Source organism: Odocoileus virginianus, chromosome 3 (genome assembly GCF_023699985.2).
Source record: "Odocoileus virginianus isolate 20LAN1187 ecotype Illinois chromosome 3, Ovbor_1.2, whole genome shotgun sequence".
NCBI lineage: Eukaryota > Metazoa > Chordata > Mammalia > Artiodactyla > Cervidae > Odocoileus > Odocoileus virginianus.
The window spans coordinates 58,691,898-58,710,031 of NC_069676.1; the positions used below are offsets into that span (position 1 = coordinate 58,691,898).

Genomic DNA, 18,134 nt, shown 5'->3' on the forward strand with positions numbered 1-18,134 from the left:
TTCTCTCCCTGCTCCTTCTACATGCCTTCTCCTGCAGCCAACATCACATCACTCTTGCAGCTGCCAGGTACATGCCTGTCTCCATACTGCTCCCCATCAAGGATTTTGCTCCACCTAAACTCTGTACATCACCTCTAGGGTAGGGCACCCCCTTACTAGGGCTCACAGACTCCCATTGTTTGGTCCCTGCCTGCCTCTCTGGCCTCCCCTGTGTCCCCCTCACGCTCTATACTCAGGCCTCCTGGACTTGTTTCAGTTCCACAGGCACTCTGTATTTTCCCCCCTTTGCTCCATGCATTTAAACACGTGTTTTTTGTTTGTTTGTTTGTTCTGCTAAGGCACTCTTCCTAGCCTTCTTCATCTGAAAAATTCCAACCTACCCTCAGATTCCAGCTTAGACCTCACCCTCTCTAGGAAATCCCTGACCAGTCAATCTGGGTCAGAGGCCTTCCTTCATGCTTCCATGGCTCACTGTGCAGCCAGCCACGGCTCTAATCACACCATGGCCCCAGGCCCACGACGTCTCCAAGATGCTCCCAACCATCCCTGAAAGAGGCCAACCCTTATCTCAGACCAAGACCTCCTGAGCTGACAGTAGGGTTGCCACATCACAGAGACTCACACAGCCCAAACTTTCTCACCTGCAGGGCCACCTTGGCCTCCTGGAAGGAGTGGGTAAGGGCTTCCTTGTCCTGCTCATAGGAGGCCTGGAGGGCTGGAGGGAAAGGAGATACAGTGAGCTCAGACCCTTGACACTTCACCCCATGAGGGCCAGAGAGCCCAGGTGGCCCCTTGGGACCATAGGGGTCAGGAGTCTGAGAATGCTTTTATTCATCTTTCTATCTCATGGGCTTGGGGCTGAACCAGAACTATAGTAGATATTTAATAGAAGCTCATGGAAAGGGAAACAAATGAGATCCTGGGAAGATCTTGCATCCTGCCTCCTCTACAAAGTTCCTTTCGGAAAATTCCAACCTTGTCTCCATTGAAAGAAGACGAGAGGGAAATGACCAGTCACTGGGTGGGATGGGAAACAGGACAGAGAACAGGAAAGTGTAATATAGCCAAAAGCCCAGGTATGCAAGGGGCCTGTGTCACAGGGGCAGTGACACAAGGAAGAGAATGCTCAGTAATATAAATGTGATAGAGCTGTCAAAATTGATAAGGTCAGCTCTATAAAAACTATATAAATTGTTATAAAAACTAATTTAAAACTTTTTGATAAATTATGGGACAGATAAATTATCAAGACAAGTTTGGTTCCAAGTAAGATGGAGGAAGCACATGCCACCCAGTCTCCTGAATTTAGCTATAAAACCAGGACAGAATGAATGGCACAACTATTTTCAGACTCTGAACAGTAAATGGTGGCAGGCAGACTGGGCAAGAAGATCAGAATTCAAAGCGCTGCTCAACCAATGTATTTATTTAAACAAGACCCAGAATCTGATGTATTCAAATATGCAAAATGTTCAGAATGCAATACAAAATTGCTCAGCATACAAATCCAAAATTCCTCAGGTGACAAGTCTAAATACTCAGCACACAAAGTGGGAAAATCTCATCTGTCCTGAGAAAAGACGTTCAACAGATGCCAACACTGAGGTGCCACAGATTTCATTCTCCAGGGAATCTCCCTGACCTAGGAATCAAACCCAGGTCTCCTGCATTGCAGGCAGATTCTTTACTGACTGAGCTACGGGGGAAGCCTGTTGGAATTACGAAGGGACCTTAAGGAAACCGCTATAAGTGCTCTGAAATAAAGGTTAATGCTCTTCCAAAGAATGAAAATCAGAAAGTGTAACCAAACACTAAAACCAGGAGGGAATTTTAGATTAAAAAAAAAATGAAGTAAAAACTCACTTGGTGGGGTCAATAGAGGAACAGAGATGATGAAAAAAGAGTCTGTTGGTGATGAATTCTTTTAGTGTTTCTTCATCTAGAATGTCTCTATTTCACCTTCTTTCCTGAAGAACATTTTTTTTTCTGAAGATAGGATTCTTGATTTACAGTTCTTTTATTTTAGTAGTTTTAAAATGTTCTTATTCCTTCTAGCCTTCAAACATTTTAATGAGAAATCCACAATTCATTCAAACTTATTTCCTCTATGTAATGCACCATTTTTCTTTGGTTCTGTTCCAGATTTTTTTTTGTCATTAGTTTAAAAAAAAAGAGATATGTTTGAGTGTGGATTTTGGTGGGCTTGCTTTGGGGTTCAATAAGCATCTTTCATCTGTAGGATTATTTTTTGCCAAATCTGGGAAGCATTCAACCATTCCTTCTTCAAATAGTTTTTCTTCACTGCATCCTTTCTGAGTCTTTGACACAAATGTCAGACATCCTAGGATTATTTTATGGATACCTGAGGCTCTGTCCATTTTTTCCCAATATTTGTTTGGCTTTTGTTCAGATTTATGGTAATTTCTATGGATCTTCAAAAGTTCACTAGCTCTTTTTAATACCTACAAGATACCTATATTAAATATGTCACAAGTAGGTTAAAAGTAAAAGAATGAAAAACCAACATTTAAGAATAAGGAAGATTCTCAGGAATGAAGAAGTACATTACATCATGATAAAGGGGTCCATTCTCCAGGAAGACATAACAACCTTAAATATCTATACAAGTATAGTCATTCTTCAAATTACATGAAGCAAAAACTGACAGAACTGAAAGGAGAAACAGACAAATACACAATTACAATTGAAGGCGTTAACATTCCTCAATATTCAATAGAAAACATAGGCAGACAATCAGTAAGAATATAGACCTGAACAATACTGCCAACTTGTTTTAACTGATTAATTTATAAAGTACTCAACAGCAGAATACACATTCTTTCTGAGTGCACATGAAGCATTCATAAGATAGACCACATCTTGAATCATAAAATAAGCTGTAACAAGTTAAAAAACGAATGAACTATAAACTATGTTCTCTGACTGCAAAGGAATCAAACTGGATACCGGTAACAAAAAGAGAACTGGAAAATGTCCGAACACCTAGAAGGAAATACCCTTCTAAATTGTCAGTGAGCTAAAGAGGAAATCCTGAGGGAGATTAGAAGATATTTTAAACTGAACAAAAATTATAAAACATCAATTTCTAGGATGCAGATAATGCAGTGCTTAGGGTGAAATTTTTAGCATTAAGGGCTTACGTTAGAAAAGAAAGTGAAAGTCGCTCAGTCACGTCCAACTCTTTGTAACCTCATGGACTAAACAATCCATGGAATTCTCCAGGCCAGAATACTGGAGTGGGTAGCCTTTCCATTCTCCAGGGGATCTTCCCAACCCAGGGATCAAACCCAGGTCTCCTGCATTGCAGGCAGATTTTTAACCAGCTGAACCACCAGGGAAGCCCATTGAAGTTAAATTTGTACTTAAATACTGCCTGGAAAAGAAATGGCAGAAATGGCATGTCTTTTCTTGTGTTTATCTGTTATCTGTGTATCCTCCATGGTCAAATATCTGTTTAAATCTTTAGGTTTCTCTGACAAATTCTACTGAATATTTTAAAATGATATAGTACAACTCTCTACAATCTCTTCCAGAGATAGAAAAGGAAGGGACATTTCCCAGCTCATTCCATGAGGCAAGCTTTGCCCTGATACTACAACCAGACAGATGGTACAAGAAACCTATAGACCAGTAACCCTTATAAACACAGACAAAAATCTTCAATAAAATATTAGCAAATCTAGTTCAGCAACATATAAAAAGACTAAGAGGTTTTGTTAATGTAAGTTCAAAAACTGAAAGCTCAAATTAATGTAATCTACCATGTTAATAGTATAAAAAAGGGAAATCACATGATTATATGGATCATAGATATAAATGTAAAACTGAAAGCCATATAATTTTTGGAAGAAAAGAGAGAAGAGCTTTGTTACCTAGAGTTCAGCAAAGAGTTCTTAGACATGACACCAAGAGCATAATTGATAAAAGAAAAAATGACCTAGAATTTATTAAAATTAAAAGCTTTGCTTTGTGAAAACCATTAATGAGAGAATGAAAACAAACAAACAAACAAACAAACAAACCCACAAACAAACCTTAAACGCACACACACAGACTAGGAGAAAATATTTGTAAATACAAAGGACCTGTATCCAAAATATATAAAGATCTCTCAAAACCCAATAGTACGAACAAAACAAGCTAATTAGATACAAAGGACATTCTGCCAAAGAGGTTACACAGACAGCAAATAAACCGAGGAAAAGATGTTCAACATGATTAGTCATTATCGAGATGGAAACTATACCCACAATGAGATGTCACTACCTATTTATTAGAGCAGCAAAAAAATAAAGTCTTGACAAGTGTTAGTGAAAAGGAACAGTGGAATTCATTCATCACTGATGGGAATGTAAAATGATGGTCCCTTAGGAAAGCAGTTTAGTCAATTCTCACAAAGCTGAATATATATGTACCATGTGACCTATCCACCCCACTCCTAGATATTTACCCAGGAAACTTAAAAACACACAGAAACCTTACACGAATGTTGAGAAGAGCACTATTCATAATTACTTCAAGTTGGAAATGACCTGTCCCCACTTGGACAAGGGGATGAGTGAACAATGGATCACAATTCAGCCATGAAATAGAAGGCACTCCTGATACACCCAGCCACTTAGATGACTCTCAAATGCACCATGATGAGGGAAAGAAGCCAATGTTAAATATTATGTTGTGTTATTTTGTTTCTGTAATAATCTTAAAAAGACAAAACCATGTGTGGAGAACAGATCAGTGTTTTCCAGGGGTTGGGGTGGGAGAGGATGTGGATACAAATGGCCTGAGAGAGTGTTTTGGGGGTGATGGGACTGTTTTATATTGGATTATGGTGGTGGCTGCATGAATCTATACATGTGTTAACATTTATGAAGCTATATTAGAAAGTCCATTTTAATGTATAATAACTAAAAAATAAAAATAGAAAATAAAAGACAATAAAGTGTCATCAAGCATTAAAAAAAAATCACTGGCCTCTCCCAGTCATACTTTCCCCGTGGTATATTTCTAGTCATTTATTTAACGTGCACTTTGTTGTCATTTAGTCACTAAGTTGTGTCTGACTCTTTTGCGACCCCATGGACTATAACCCACCAGGCTCCTGTGTCTGTGGGATTTCCAGGCAAGAATATTAGAGTGGGCTGCCATTTCCTTCTCCAGGGGAATCCTTCCAATCCAGGGATCGAACCACATCTCCTGCATTGGCAGGCAAATTCTCTAACACTGAGCCACCAGGCAAGCCTTAGACAGCACCTAACAGGTGCCAAGCAACTGAAAAATAACTATGAAAGAATTCTGACTGTTGGGAAGAACTCAAGACAGGCAGTCCCTTCCCCTCTGGGTTTTTACAATAGGAAAACTGTCTTATTAGTATCTTTATAATGTTAAAACTAGCATCAAATTAGTGCTCTGTGTGGAAAAGAAAGCTGTTTTACCATAACAGCTTTGAGAAGGAGGGAAGGATTTTAGAGATATAGATACTGAAATGAGATTCAAGGTAAGTTTCAGAGATACTGTAGAAAGTGAACTAAGGTCAACCGACAGGCCCAGTTTCACAGGGTACATTAGTACCCTTCAAATTCCCAGGGCAAAGGCTTCAATACTATTTCAAAATGTGTTATGCTAATGTTGCAATATGTTTCAAGATTCTTAAAACTGTTCAGACCTCTGTTCTAGTTATTCCATTTCTGAAAATCTAAGGATATAATGTAAAATATGGGCACATCTTTAGGCAAAACACATTTAGTGCAGTATTACTTAAACGGTAGTTAAAATCTTTATGTCTAGACTCACAGGAAATAGGGAAGACCGTGTGTGCAGTGGTTTAGACTTTACATTTTAGCAGCAGAGAAATTTTACTTGCCAACATGTTTGACACAATGTTAAATAAAAAGAACAGTATATAAAATTTTACATATAAAATTAAAAAAAAAACATATGAAATAATCTTAACTGTGTTTTTAAAAGATAAAAAATTCTGGGAGAAAGTCATAAAAATACTGATGATGAAAAAAAAATTGGTATCACTTTTTTGATGTCAATTTCAATGGCATCAAAAATCTAGATAACCTTCCCCAAAGAAGCTATACAAATAACCAACATGCACATGAAAAGATGCTCAGCAAAATTAGTCATTAGGGAAATACAAGTCAAAACCACAGTGAGATATCACTTTGCATTCACTAGGACGGCAATAATAATAAGAACAACAATGACAGAAACTAACCAGTATTGGCAAGGATGTGGTGCAACTGGAACTCTTGTGTATTGCTGTTGGAACTGAAAAACGGTACCGCTACTATGGAAAACAGTTTGGTGGATTCTCAAAATGTTAAGCATAGCATTACCAAATGACCCAGCAGTTCTGCTCCTGGGGGTTACACCCAGGGGAACTGAAAGCAGATGATCAACCAGGTGCTTGCATTGATGGCACTTGTTCACAGCCCATCCATCAACAGATGAATGGATAAAAAAGAGAGTGTGGGGTGCCTAGGCGATGGAATGTTATACACCACAAAAAGGAATGGAATAATTTTTTTAATGGGCTTGGGGAAAGGAGTGGAGTGCCCATGCACACTGCAAAATGGATGAGCTTTATGCTGGGTGAAGGAAGCCAACTGTGGGGGTTGTGGGACTCCACTTACATGAGTGCCTGCAGTGGACAAAGTTGTGAGACTCAGAGCAGATTGGTAGTTGCTGGGGGGCTGGAAGGGTGAGCATGGGGTTGGGGACTGACTGCTTAGTGGGTATGGAGTTTGCTTTTAGGATGAGAAAGTTCTGGAAGGGTACAGTGGTGATGGTTTCAGGGGACTGTGACTAGACAAAATGTCAGTAATGGTAAATTTTATGTTTATTTTGCCAAAATAAAAGATATATGTACTTAAACTTTGTCATACCAACTCTACTAGAATGTGTTTCTAATGATAAAATTATGAATGTGGCAAAGATTTTACAAAATGGGGTTCACTGTGTATCATTGATGTTATAAACAATGGTAAAAGTTTGAACTTGCTGAAATGCCTAACCCAAGGGGATAGTTAAAAGAACAAGGGAACACACTGGAATGCTATGTAGTTACTAAAAGTTGTGCTATAGGAGTTTAATGACAAGATGTTAATACAGTGCAAAGTGAAAAGTCAATTTATCTCCTCCCCCCAAAGTAGGTGTGTGTATAGATGAACATTCTTGGTAAATACACACCAAAGAAGTACAAGGGATCTACATCGAAGGGGTAGGAGTGACTAGTTCTGGGTGGAATCATACACAATTTTAATTTTCTCAGTAATAAAATAATAAATGCTAATAAATACTTACTAAGTATCTTGCAAAATACTAGGGACTGTTCTAGATTCCTTCATCCGTCTGCCTGCCTGTCTATCTATCCATCTGTAAATTAAATTGCTTGACTTTCTAAAAGACCCTATGAATAAGAGTTAACTGACTTCTTCAAGGTTACACAGGTGACAAGTGGTGAAGCTGGGATTCAAACCCTGAGACCATGGCTGCAAAGCCTGAGCTCCAACCATTACAAGACCATTTTTTAAATCCATACATTCTAAATTTTCCATGATAAGCATTATCACATATAAAAGGAAAGAAAGGCATTTGAAAAAAATAATCAACCTAAGCATAGAGTTGTTGTCATTGTGGGAAAGAAAAATGGGTATTTAAACATTCTCCTATTTGTCTAGGTTTTCCAAATTTCCTATAATGAATAAAGCATGGGGTCAAATATTATATGCCCAAAAGGACAAGTCTTAGGACCCTGCAGACTCCAGTCCTGAAGTGACAACTGCTTAGGGACCAGAGGTGGGTGGGAAGGGGAAATGGGAATCCCACGTGAGCTTGGCAGGTGGGACAGAAGGAGTCTGGTCCACAGTCTTCCAAGTGCATCTCGTCCTTACCTTGCAGGGCCTCCGCATGTTCTCCCTCTAGGACTCTTCGCTGTTCATTCAGTTTCTCTTCAAGTTCTAGCTCCCTCTCCTTCTCCACCTGGGGGCAGAGGGTCCCGAGCAGAATGAGATTCAGTAGGTTCAGGGCAGCCTCACTTATCCACTCACCAGCCCTGGAGCCTTTTTGGAGGTTAGTGATCAGAGTCCCACCTGCTGATGGGTGCAAGGCCTCCAAGACATAGCTGATGTGACTGACTTCTCCCTCTTTAGGACTTAAGAGGGGGCTTCCAGAGATTTACCATGTGGAAAGAGATTTTGGAGTCTTCTAATCCTGATGTCATTGAAGGCAGAAAGCCCTTGGCTATGTTGGTGGTTCCCCACTTTTATTGCATAGAATAAATAAAACAAATTATATGCCCACAGTTACAAATATTTGTCCTGCAGATACAGGGCTCTTTTCTGGGCAAAAGGAGTAAGGAATACTTGCAAAAATGATAAAACCAAAAGTTGGCCTTGCTCTGGAATTTAATGAGGTTAGTGGAGCAGGAGGAAAAGAAAGGGCTTGGGATTTACCTGCTGTGCCCATTTCTTCTTGTCCTCTTCATGTTGCTGGAGGATTCTGGTGATAGCCTTCTGGTGCTGCTCAGCATCCTCAGATGCACATACATGGTCAGTTGTGGCTATAGGTGAGGGAAAAAAAAACAACACAGAGTGGAGGTTGGGTCCAGGCCCAATGGAGAGGGCTTGGGAGGCTGAAACTACAGCGTGGGGAGTCTGGTGTCCCCATCAAAAATGGTTTCAGTTGGAGGATCAACTTCTAGAGGCAGCTCCTTAAATCTCCCTGCCTTTGGACACCCTCCTTCATGAAGTGGAGGAGCCAGAGGCCTCATTTTGCCCCTAAGACCTACAGGAGAGCAGGTGACTCACAGAACACATTCAGCCTATAAAGGTGCTGTTTGCTCCATCCAGTGTCTAAACTGAAAAAACAGTGGCTGACTTAATAACTGGGCAGCTTTGACTTAATACTACAGATTTCCAACTTTTTATAAAAGTCCTGATTTAAGCTCCTATTTATTTATTTATTGCCTTTATCGCTGTGCGGGCTTTCTCTAGTTGTGGCGAGTAGGGCTAATGTCTAGTTGCAGTGCACGGGCCTCACACTGTGTGGCTTCTCTTGTTGTGGAGCAGGGGCTCTAGGGCACACGGGTTTCAGCAGTTGTGGCAAGAGGGATCTTAGTTCCCAGACCAGGGATCAAACCCGTGTCCCCTGTACTGGCAGGTTGATTATTAACCGCTGGACCAACAGGGAAGTCCTCCAACTCTTCCTGAAGAAGCCAAAGAAGTAGCCGTGTCCAGCAGGAGCTGGCCTGAGGAACGGTGGCCTCCCCCCTCCAGGATGTGGTTCTGCCATTCACCACTGTCCTCACCTCTCTCTCCTCACCAAGGGGCCAGGTGGTCACACGCTTTATCTGTTGGGCTCTGTGTCTGAGTGCGACACCTCACAGCACAGAAGGGCTGGTGTGAGAGGAAGGAGACCTCACAGACAGGAAGCCTAGCCGCTGCTGAGGGAAACTGCAAAACAGGCCTGGTGATGTCACTCTGAGTCCAACAGGTTCTGGGTCTCACCCAAGGTGGGGACCCACCCTTTCCAGGCCTCTGTTACCTAATACATTAAATCAGGATAATAATGATACCTACCTCATAGGGCTATTGAGATGATTAAGTCAGAAAACAACGGCAATGAAAATAACAACAGCATGTAAACAATATGGAGACTAAACAACAACAACAAAGAATACCATCAGCTTACTGTGTTCAGAAACATGCCCGGCTCTGCTCCAAGTGTCTCACAGGTATTACTCACTGAATCCTCACAGCTACCCAGAGTGGTGGCTACTATGATTATTCCCATTTCACAGATGAGGAAGCTGAGGGACAAAGAAATTATGCAACCTGTCCAAGATGACCCAGTTCACAACTGGAGTAAGGGGCTGTGAACCTACACAAGTTGATTCCACAGCACACACTCCAAACTACCACCTTGTTCTGTCTGCTCATGCATAAAAAGCAGTGAGTGTACCAACACATGGAAGCAATCTAAGTATCTTTTGACATATGAATGAAAAAATAAGATGTACAACAACAAAAGTCTGCACATACAAAGGAACATTATTCAGCCATAAAAAAAAGGATTAGAGTCTGCTATTTGCAACAACATGGATGGACCTAGAGGGTATTATGCTTAGCACACTAAGTCAGAGAAAGACCAACACTGTAGGTAATCACTTATTTGTGGAATCTGAAAAATACAACAAACAAATGAATAAAAAAAAGCAAGTAGGTGTAGTGCCAGGCATTTGGACATGTTCAATAAATGCTCTTTAGGACTTCCCTGGTGATCCAGTGGTTAAGCTTGCACTAGCCAGGGAACTAAGATCCTGTGTGCTGCGGCAAAAAAAAATGCCAATAGTTCATTAAATGTTCTCTAAATCTTCCTCGGGGCTCATGACAGCATTGGAAGCTTATATTAGCATTGTTAGCATTGTTATAAATGTAGTAATAATATTATTACAGAATTCCATAGGCCAGGTTGGGTACAAGGTATAATGAGAAGTGTGAGGAAAGAGGCTGTGGTCAGTCCATCAGATAGGAGCCCTGGGTCTGGGGGAGGAGGTTGAGAGGAGGCAGTGGTCAGTCCATCAGATAGGAGCCCTGGGTCTGGGGGAAGGGGGTGAGAGGAGGCAGTGGTCATGATCGTAGAGTTCCAGGCTCTCATAGGTCATTTGGCTCAAGATCTCAAATGTTGGTCAGCAGGACCAAACTGGTCCCAACTTGTGTGTGTGTGGGGTGCTACTTATTTTTTATTTTATTTTATTTTATTTTATTTTTTTTTGGGGTGCTACTTATTACAGAGATTTACCATCATTAACAATGCAGACTGTGGCTCAGACCATGAACTCCTTATTGCCAAATTCAGACTTAAACTGAAGAAAGTAGGGAAAACCACTAGACCATTCAGGTATGACCTAAATCAAATCCCTTACGATTATACAGTGGAAGTGAGAAATAGATTTAAGAGACTACATCTGATAGACAGAGTGCCTGAGGAACTATGGACAGAGGTTCATGACATTGTACAGGAGACAGGGAGCAAGACCATCCCCATGGAAAAGAAATGCAAAAAAGCAAACTGGCTGTCTGAGGAGGCCTTACAAATAGCTGTGAAATGAGAAGCGAAAAGCAAAGGAGAAAAGGAAAGATATACCCGCTTGAATGCAGAGTTCCAAAGAATAGCAAGGAGAGAATAAGAAAGCCTTCCTCAGTGATCAATGCAAAGAAAGAGGAAAACAACAGAATGGGAAAGACTAGAGCTCTCTTCAAGAAAATTAGAGATACCAAGGGGACATTTCATGCAAAGATGGGCTCAATAAAGGACAGAAATGGTATGGGCCTAACAGAAGCAGAAGATACTAAGGAGAGGTGGCAAGGATACACAGAAGAACTGTACAAAAAAGATCTTCACGACCCAGATAATCACGATGGTGTGATCACTCACCTAGAGCCAGACATCCTGGAATGTGAAGTCAAGTGGGCCTTAGGAAGCATCACGATGAACAAAGCTAGGGGAGGTGATGGAATTCCAGCTGTGTTACTTCAAATCCTAAAGGATGATGTTGTGAAAGTGTTGCACTCAATATGCCAGCAAATTTGGAAAACTCAGCAGTGGCCACAGGACAGGAAAAGGTCAGTTTTCATTCCAATCCCAAAGAAAGGCAATGGCAAAGAATGCTCAAACCACTGCACAATTGCACTCATCTCACACACTAGTAAAGTAATGCTCAAATTTCTCCAAGCCAGGCTTCAACAATATGTGAACCATGAACTTCCAGATGTTCAAGCTGGTTTTAGAAAAGGCAGAGGAACCAGAGATCAAATTGCCAACATCTGCTGGGTCATTGAAAAAGCAAGAGAGTTCCAGAAAAATGTCTATTTCTGCTTTATTGACTATGCCAAAGCCTTTGATTGTGTGGCTCACAATAAACTGTGGAAAATTCTTTAAGAGATGGGAATACCAGACCACCTGACCTGCCTCCTGAGAAATCTGTATGCAGGTCAGGAAGCAACAGTTAGAACTGGACATGGAATAACAGACTGGTTCTAAATAGGAAAAGGAGTATGTTAAGGCTGTATATTGTCACCCTGCTTATTTAACTCATATGCAGAGTACATCATGAGAAATGCTGGGCTGGATGAAGCACAAGCTGGAATCAAGATTGCAGGGAGAAATATCAATAACCTCAGATATGCAGATGACACCACCGTTATGACAGGAAGTGAAGAACTAAACAGCCTCTTGATGAAAGTAAAAGAGGAGAGTGAAAAAGTTGGCTTGAAGCTCAACATTCAGAAAATTAAGATCATGGCATCCAGTCCCATTACTTCATGGCAAATAGATGGGGAAACAGTGGAAACAGTGACAGACTTTACTTTCTTGGGCTCCAAAATCACTGCAGATGGTGACTGCAGCCATGAAATTAAAAGACGCTTACTCCTTGGAAGGAAAGTTGTGACCAACTTAGACAGCATATTAAAAAGCATAGACATTACTTTGTCAACAAAGGTCCATCTAGTTAAGGCTATGGTTTTTCCAGTAGTCATGTATGTATGTAAGAGTTGGTCTATAAAGAAAGTTGAGCGCCAAAGAATTGATGCTTTTGAGCTGTTGTGTTGGAAAAGACTCTTGAGAGTCCCTTGGACTACAAGGAGATCCAACCAGTCCATCCTAAAGGAAATCAGCCCTGAATATTCATTGGAAGGACTGATGTTGAAGCTGAAACTGCAATACTTTGGCCACCTGCTGCAAAGAGCTGACTCACTTGAAAAGATCCTGATGCTGGGAAAGATTGAAGGCGGGAGGAGAAGGGGATGACAGAGGATGAGATGGTTGGATGGCATCACTGATTCAATGGACGTGAGTTTGAGGAAACCCCAGAAGTTGGTGATAGACAGGGAGGCCTGGCGTGCTGCAATCCATGGGGTCGCAAAGAGTTGGACATGACTGAGTGACTGAACTAACTAACCAACAATGCAGAGTCTTCAGACCCACTCCTAGAAATCCCTATGTAGTTGGTTTGTGGTGGTGCCTCAAAATCTGTATTTTTCAAAATCCACCCCAGGTAATTCTTATGTACAGTCAGATTAGAGAACAACTAAATTCTGACCCAGTTGCTTATCTGGTACTTTAAGTTCATCTACAATATCCTGATAGTCTCCAGGTGGTAATTAAACACTTTCAGAGATGGAGAGCTCATTCTATCAGTAGCTCTGATTAATTTAAACCAGCAATCAGAGAAAAAAATTCCTTTGAGACTGAACTGAATTCTGCAAGTCTGTTTTGGCTACATTCAGGCCCTGGTACTGATCTCTGGGTCACACTGAACAAGGCTCATCTTTCTTCTCTGTGAGGGCACTTCAGTCACTTGGAGAGAACTGTTGTGTTTTATTGCAACATCTTCTGTTTCTTTAACTGTTCCTTAAAGGATATGGTTTCCAGATTCCTCACCAACCTGATTCTTCTCCTCTGTACTCTGTCCATTTTTTTCTGGATTTCTCTGAAAATGTGTTTTTTCAGAAATAAACTTGGCACTCCAGGTGTGGTAGCCAGGATCAGGGAAGAATTATCGCCCCCCTGATTTTAGAAATGATACTCCTATTAAAGTAACCTAACTAAAATCTCAGGAGATAACTAAATAGCCATATCGTGTTTGTTGATTATAATGTAGGAAACCTCACAGATGTCAGAGAGGGCATTTATAGGGCTGACTACTCACCTGTGTCACCATTGAGGGGACCCAGTTCCTGAGGCTCTGGTTTAGGAGGCTGATCTGGTCTTTGGCGCCTCTGGAAGAAATGAGATAACAGTGAGGATGAAGGTAGGAGGTTAATGTGAGGATAGATGCTTCCAAAGGCAAGATAGGAATTCCAGTTGTGCCAACCCCTACACTATGCCCAGCTCCCTTAGGCTTTCTTCCTCAGAGTCCCAGGGCAGCACCCACTCTGTGGGGAAGGGGTCCTCAGATAGGATTTCACCCTGGCCAGGGAAACCCTCAGCAGGGAGCCTGATGCTGGATGACGTCTCCTTAGATTCCTGTACTTTGGCTCGGCTACCAACCGTGGGCCCCTCCCTGCCCTTATCTTCCTTCTCCATGGACTTGGCCAGACCTTATGCTATTACCCTCATCCCAGTTATGGCCTTTAAGCGTCTTAAAACTTCCCAACCCCCGGTTTAGAGACAATTCCCCTTCCTCCTCAGGGCCCGTGGCTACCACAACTTTCAGCAAGTGCCCTGTGTTGAAGGCAGAGCATCAAACTTCAAGCCACAGTTTCACTACGTTTCTTCTCTGCTGGAAGGGCTGTTTCCCCAGCTCTGTGGAGGTGGCAGTATATAATCTGACAGTTGTAGGTGAAATACTGCACCCAGGTCATACCAGGCACTATCTCAGCTAATCTTCAGGAGAACCTGGGAAATATGCATGTCCCCCAATTTAAAAATGAGAAGGCTGAGGCTAAAGAGGATTCCATCAGGGCAGATCAGGGGACATCTGGCAGAGTCAAGTATTTGACCCATACCTAGTAGGCACTTTAACTAACCTTGGTCAGTGGGAGTTGAATCAGAGGAGAGAACTGATGCAAAAGGGCTTTCTGTAATAACTTTTAAAAAATATTTGTTTATTTAATGTTTATTTACTTGAATATGCTGGGTCTTAGTTATAGCACACAGGATATTTAATTGTGGCATGTGAACTCTTAGTTGTGGCATGTGGGATCTAGTTCTCTGACCAGCAATCAAACCTGGGCCCCCTGCACTGGGAACGCAGAGTCTTAGCCACTGGCCACCTGGGAAGTCCCTAAAGGGTTTTCTATACCACAAAACAGTGTCAAGTGGCTCTAAGATTTCAGTTTTCATAAATAATATTTTCAAATAGGAGATTTGTTATGGGTTGACAAGCAAGAATGCTGAAAAAAAATTATTTACAGACTACCACTATCATTTCATAAAATAGAAGACATTTTAACCTTTCAAAATATACCAGGGAAAGCTCGAGATAGTTCTTTCAGGAAAGGAGAAATAACATCTTACTCAAAGTTACACACAATGAACACCTTTAATTTTCTCATTTCACCCCAGAGAGGTGAAAAGTTGGTCAAAGTCTAGCACTCATCACTGGACCAAGATGTGGGGTAGAAAAAAAATTTAAGCCATTTTGTATATTTTTCAAAATGTTCTAAAATGTTAGCTAGACTTACTGTGGTCATTTCACAATGTGTACAAATACTGAATCATTCGGTTGTACATCTGAAATTAGCATGTTATTTTTCAATTGTACCTCAAAAAAGTTTTCTGATTTTAAAAAAGATAGTCTAAGCCCCATTTTAGAACACTTAAATAAGTCAGCTCATGAAAAACCTATGAAAGTGTTCAATTGTGAATTATCACTGTAAAAGAAAAACTACTTTTTACTGTGATAATAGATTAAGTGATTAATAGAATAAAAATTATTAACAATTTCCTGAACTTGAGAATGAATGAAATGCTGCTGGAAAGCATAGTTTTGGCTGGGGAAGGATGAGAAGGGCAGGCTTCTAGAACCTTCTGCTCCTACCCACAGTGCCCAGCACAGAGCCTGGTGCAAACCGAGCAAGAAACAGTGTCCCCATGCACCCCAATGTTCATCGCAGTGCTGTTTATAATAGCCAGGACATGGAAGCAACCTAGATATCCATCAGCAGATGAATAGATAAGGAAGCTGTGGTACATATACACCATGGAATATCACTCAGCCATTAAAAAGAATTCATTTGAATCAGTTCTAATGAGATGGATGAAACTGGAGCCCATTATACAGAGTGAAGTAAGCCAGAAAGATAAAAACCAATACAGTATACCAACGCATATATATGGAATTTAGGAAGATGGTAACGATAACCCTATATGAAAAACAGAAAAAGAGACACAGATGTACAGAACAGGCTTTTGGACTCTGTGGGAGAAGGCGAGGGTGGGATGTTTCAAGCGAACAGCATTGAAACATGTATATTATCAAGGGTGAAACAGATCACCAGCCCAGGTTGGATGCATGAGACAAGTGCTCGGGGCTGGTGCACTGGGAAGACCCAGAGGAATCGGGTGGAGAGGGAGGTGGGAGGGAGGATAGGGATGGGGAATACATGTAAATCCATGGCTGATTCATGTCAATGTATGGCAAAAACCACTGCAATATTGTGAAGTAATTAGCCTCCAACTAATAAAAATAAATGGAAAAAAAAAAGTGTCTCCCCCAGGTCCTGGTCCCCAGGATCTGCCCAGTGGCTGGCATGCCAGCCACCCTCTTCCACCCACCCTGTGAAGTCTCGTCCCTTCCCGCCCAGGGGAGAGGGGATGCTTGGCCCAGGAACAAGCTGTCAACACAGGATTCTGGGGTAATGACAGGAGCCAGCCTCTTCCCCTGGGCTGGCGGAAGGAGGCAGACAAACACCAATGGTTGATTGTCTTGTCCCTGTTGCCACCCTTGGTTACACTTAATCTGGTCAATGTTTTATGGGAGTGAGATTTCCAGAATTCCAGTCTCAGCTCTTCTACAAACTTGGACAAATCTCTTCCCTCCTCTGGGCTCCCGCTTTCTCCTTTGCGGAGGAAGTGGAGGTGTGAGATGTTCTTACTTTCACTCAACAATGCCCATGGCATTCAAACTCCAAGTGTCTGATCTCAGCTCTTCGCAACTGCACTGAGAGATAAGGGTTATCACGAGGGAGGAAACTGGAGCTCAGGGAGGTAAGACACAGTCATATGCAGCCTGGATGCCAAAATCAGCATGAGAACCAGGTCTCAGAAGAGTGGAGACCAGAACAGTATTGTTAAGAACGCTGGGATTCTAGGGACTTCCCTGGTGGCCCAGTGGTTAAGACTCCATGCTTTCAATGCAGGGGCATGGGTTTCATCCCTTGTTGGAGAACTAAGATCCCACATGCCACACAACACAGCCAAGGAAAAGAAAAATAACAACTTTTGGATTCTAAAGTCACCCAGATCTGGATTCAAACCCTAAATCCAACACTGTGTGACCACATTGCCTCTCCAAGCCTTGATTTCCTCACAAGGTTATTTTAAGGATTAGCTGAGATAAAGCACCTATAACTCCATAATTCTAACAGCTCAAACACAGCATGATTTAAGCATGATTCAAACACATTTATCACTTTATATCTGAAAAAGCATGGCAGAAGCTAAGACCACAGTGCTTTGCTAGACCGCTCAGGCTGCCATTGGCCTCAGGTTGCCTGAAATAAGATCATAAAGCTCATGAGAAACTATCTTCTCCCAAACAACCACCATGGAAGGTCAAAAACTCTTCTCCACTAACAACTTCCAGCCCTTAGACAGGACACGGCCTTGTGCTTGAGTCTCCAGATCCTGACAGCATCTCTGCCCCGAGGATAACCCTCTAGAATCAAAGCAGTCAAGACTCATCTTAGGACATCCCTGGGGGTCCAGATCCCTGCAATGTGAGGGACGTGGAATGCCCCAGCTGGAGAGCTCAAGCCCCAGGATGATTCCACAGGCCACACCTAGGGCCCAACTCCACCGAATAAATAACTATTTGAAAAATAAAATTAATATTTTTAAAATAAAATTTTTTAAAAAAAAGACTCATTATAATAGTCCTCATGCTACTGTTCTATTAACATTTAAATATTGGTAAACATATTTTTCCAAATATAGTGGTAATAAAGAATATACATTTATTCACTTTTGAAATTTATATATATTCCCTTACATCTCATTTTTTCAAATATAAGCATTTACTGCATGGCATTAAATATTTTGTAATTAATTTTAATGACTTCAGCATGACAGCTTATAGATGAGTTTAATCATTTAATCAATAATCCATTGTTGAATGGACTTCCCTGGTGGCTCAGACGATAAAGAATCCGTCTGCAATGTAGGAGACCTGGGTTTGATCCCTGAGTAGGGAAGGTACCCTGGAGAAGGGCATGGCAACCCAATCCAGTATTCTTGCCTGGAGAATTTCACAGACAGAGGAGCCTGTGGAGTCTGTGGGGTTGCAAAGAGTTGGACACGACTGAGCAACTAACACTTTCACTTTCCACTGTTGAATATTTACATTATTTCCATTTTTAAATTTTCAAATCATGTCT

At 41.4% G+C, this 18,134-nt stretch overlaps 1 protein-coding gene across 1 annotated transcript in view; it reads right to left on the reverse strand.

The window, feature by feature from the left end:
• Positions 1–18,134, reverse strand: part of CCDC69 (coiled-coil domain containing 69) — a 35,103-nt gene that overhangs the window by 4,902 nt on the left and 12,067 nt on the right. The window contains exons 2-5 of the mRNA XM_070465675.1: positions 13,745–13,814; positions 8,487–8,593; positions 7,926–8,013; positions 642–715 (exon numbers count right to left, since the gene is read on the reverse strand). Of these exons, the coding sequence (XP_070321776.1) occupies positions 642–715; positions 7,926–8,013; positions 8,487–8,593; positions 13,745–13,814 (339 nt within the window). The remainder of the gene's footprint in view (positions 1–641; positions 716–7,925; positions 8,014–8,486; positions 8,594–13,744; positions 13,815–18,134) is intronic.